Here is a 3,845-nt window from a genome sequence, read left to right as displayed (position 1 = left end):
GGGCAAAAGGGGGCGGTGCCTTATAACGATGCTTATTTGTACTGATTGCTGGGGAAAAAATTATAACCTACTAAAGATGTCACTGGTCCTGTGCGCTCGCAATGGGAGCTCATATGTCATGGCTCACTTGACGTTTTTGGAGATGTGAATTAACTATTTAAATTGTAATTGTTATGTTTTAGTGGAGCGGTGGGTTTGTAATTGTGCACTACTTTCAGGCGGTCTGCAATACTTTGCCACGCTTTTTCTCTTTGTTTGATCACTGTGGCGGTGTTGCCTTTCTTCTTAATTATTTCTTTGACCTCCTCGTATGCCTCCATGACGATTTGTGCCTCCGACGGGGAAAAGTACGCCGCTCTAGTTGCCATGGTGAATCAGTGAATCTGTGATCGGTGGCGGGGTCTATTTGAGTGAGCCGTGAACGAGCACATATCCTGGATTGGTTACACCTGGCTTGATGAATCCGTGTCTGCTCATCCTGGCTTGGTCTTTGTGCAACCAATTAAGCCTGGACTCACGTGTTTTGGATTCATTGAGCCTAGCTCAGCCATTTATCCTGGATGTCTTAATCCTACTTTTGTGCAACAGGCCCCAGGTTTGTGTCAAAGATGGCCAAAGATTGTGTTGACTTCCCGCTCAGACTTTGCTGGACAGAAGAAAAGCCCTTTAGTGTGACCTCGTCCTACTACAGACATTTTTATTCTCTTCATTAAACCAGTCTGGGTATAAATAAGAACCATCTAGGTCTCAGTATAATAAATATAATTCTGTTCTTAGGTTTGTTTTCACTGAAGGGGTTTTTCCATTATAGGAACCTACTGAAACGTGTTGCATCGAGTTAACACTCGTCATGGGTTCTGCATTTGTTTCAACTATGGTGTGCCTGCTTTGGAGGTGCATTCTGAAAGCTAAATTTCAGCGCCCCTCAGGAAGTAGTACTAAAATCAAGTATCCAGGAACATGAGGGGGAAGAAGGTGTGTGTCTGTGTCTTCACACTTCAAGCATTAGCATCACAAGCACCATATTTAAACATACAGCTGACTACATGTGTGAGAGGGGAGCAGCCCCTCCCTCCTCTAAACAGAGACCAACAGAGAGAAAATACAGTGGAACAACAAAGCAGAACGGTCGGCGTCATCCCGCTTGGTCATAGTTATGGGACATATGGGGTATATCACTCATTAGGTTCCAATAGTGGAAACACAGCATAAAATTCCCCCCTCATTTCTCTCCAGTGTTAATGATTATCTTCTACAAAATTAGAGTCAGCAGAGCAGTAGCAGAGTAGTCTATGTTATACCTTTGCTGAGGTGAATCATCACTGAAAGAAACTACATGATTAATGTGAAATTAGAAGATCATACTTCCAATAAATAAGTGTATTGTTGTTGGGATTGCCTTGAGGGTGGAGAGAAACAGTTTATATTTAAACTTCAGCAAGTCAGTTCAGTACTCTAACTACTGTTTATTAATCTGAAAATCTCCTTTGTGAGCAGCTTCTTTTCCAAGTTATGTTAAATATGTAAATGTGAATGTCTCATTCTCAGCGGTGGAACAAGCACTACTGTGTGATCAGAGATGACATGCTGTACTATGCAGAGGAGGACGAGGAGCAGGAAGAAGATACCAAGAAGGTAAGAGGGAGATGGAAAACTTAACCAGCAAATTTTTATTGTGTGTATTTAGAATCAATCAACTTTAAGTAGTGAAATATAATAATATAAATATGACAAGTCCACAACCATTGCAATCAAATCATAAGGATCCTTAAGAACAAATCATGCAGATCTGTAAAAAGTGAAAAGGTTAAGAGTTTTACTAAACCTAGTGTAAGGCTGAAGGAATAGAGCTTTAGAACAAGCATGTATGGATTTAAACCAGTGTTGTTGTTTTGTGTCTAGTACCAGGACCTGCACTGTTCACAGCCATGGTTTCACGGTCGCATGACGGAGGGAAGGGTGATGGCCGAGCGATTAATCTATGATTACTGTGCAGAGACTGGGGGAAGAGACGGCACCTTCTTGGTCCGAGAAAGTGATACTTTTGTCACAGACTTCACCCTCTCCTTCTGGTACAGTATCCCATTTCTTGATCTCATGACCAAAAACACTGTAGATTTTTGTGCGTGTGATATTCTGTCCCCTTGCAAAGGCTTCCTCTTCTAAAGGATGTGGCAGATGAAAGTGTGGCTGAAGCCTCTTCGTATGAGATGACTCACAGAGGATTCAATACAGTGTCATACAATACAGATTTAGGGCTCTATTTTCCTGCCAACACAAAGCCAGTGCAAATGTTGTCTCTGTGCATTTTTCCATGGGCACAAGTCTTTATTTATATATTTGTTTAGTTATTTGGTGTGTTTGCTATTTTCATGCCATGAAAGAACTCACTAATCCTGAGTTGAGAGGAGAAGTGCAACTGAAGTCATGTTCATGCTGATTAGGCAGTGCAGTGCAACTTGGTGCTCATTTTGACCTGGAAGTACGCTGGTGTTAAGACCTGCTCAGACCACCTTTTATCGCAGATGCATTGCAATTTTCCTAGCGAGAGTCTAGACTGCGAAGTACAATCTCTTTCTTTGAGAATCGCAGATTAAATCCAGGTGCAATGATATAGCAGCTCCTGAGCCATGATAAATAACAAATTCCCTGCAGATGTCCCATCATTCGTGTTACAGGCTTTACTGACAGCAGGATGAGTCAGTCCAACCCCAGTGAGTGCTGCTGTCACTCACTATTCAGTTACAGTTTCCTCAAACTCAAGCTTTACAAAGACACACCTTCATTACCACCACAGGGAAATACAGGCCCTTTATTTTTGCATTTTATGACTGTTTGATCCTGACAAAAGCAGCTGTAGGTGGAGATAAAGTGGGCGCTTAACAGACGGAACGTTCCCACAAACCGCAGTCAGCTTCTGGCAGACGATCACTTATGATACAAAAGCATAAATTAAGTGATTATAATATATTTTTATTGTATTATTTTAAAAAGGGGAGTCTGAGACACACTGGATGTCAGTGACACATTCCACCCACTAATATTGTATTCAGCCTCTTTTCCTCAATGCCCCTGGCTATGCCCAGAATGCACCAGTGGTCATCAAAACAACCAAAAATAAATAAATAATAAAAATAAATTGTTGGACACACCCATATGTTCCTTCACCTGGAGTTTTAGACATGCATTTACCACCCTTGTTGTTTTTTCAAAAGCTAATTCTAAACTTATTACTTTTTTAGGGTCCCTTTTGGGAAATTGAAGGATGACCATCTGGTTCTGGCATCACTAGAGATCTGACCTATCTGGAGATAGCCTTCCTCTTGTCATGTCTTAACTCGCTTTATCTTTGCTAATAATCAGCACATCAACATTTTCTGCAACTTTTGATCCCGAGCTATATCTGAAACCTTACCAGTTGTAGAAGTTTTTGTTTTTTGCTGTTTATACTGTAACAATTGTATTTTAACCATTTGTATTTCTCTCTAAGCACGTCTTCTGCATGTATTACAGGCGCAGTGGGAGAGTCCAGCACTGTCGTATTCACTCCGGTTCAGAGGGAGGACACACTTATTTCTACCTGACGCCAAATCTGCACTTTCCAACCGTGTACTCCCTGATCCAGTACTACAGGGAAAACCCACTGCGCTGCCAGGCTTTTGAGCTGCGCCTGACTGACGTTGTACCGCAGCCCGACCCACATCTACAAGAAGGGTTTGTCATATGCAGTATGAACCGACATGAGTCTGGCACATCACAGGGGGCTGGATACACATGCTAAAAACATTATACAATGGAAGCCATAGTGGTGCATTATGATACAGTTATAGAATTTTTGTTGTACA

General features: G+C 41.7%; 1 protein-coding gene across 1 annotated transcript in view; it reads left to right on the top strand.

Annotated features, from left to right (window-relative positions):
• plcg2 (phospholipase C, gamma 2) overlaps positions 1-3,845 on the top strand; it is a 61,143-nt gene that overhangs the window by 31,359 nt on the left and 25,939 nt on the right. Inside the window, exons 16-18 of the mRNA XM_020612722.1 lie at positions 1,549-1,635; positions 1,903-2,072; positions 3,514-3,714. Coding sequence (XP_020468378.1) covers positions 1,549-1,635; positions 1,903-2,072; positions 3,514-3,714 — 458 coding nt within the window. The remainder of the gene's footprint in view (positions 1-1,548; positions 1,636-1,902; positions 2,073-3,513; positions 3,715-3,845) is intronic.

This window comes from Monopterus albus, unplaced genomic scaffold, assembly GCF_001952655.1.
Source record: "Monopterus albus unplaced genomic scaffold, M_albus_1.0 scaffold127.1, whole genome shotgun sequence".
Lineage (NCBI taxonomy): Eukaryota > Metazoa > Chordata > Actinopteri > Synbranchiformes > Synbranchidae > Monopterus > Monopterus albus.
This window is presented reverse-complemented; position numbering and strand designations above follow the sequence as displayed.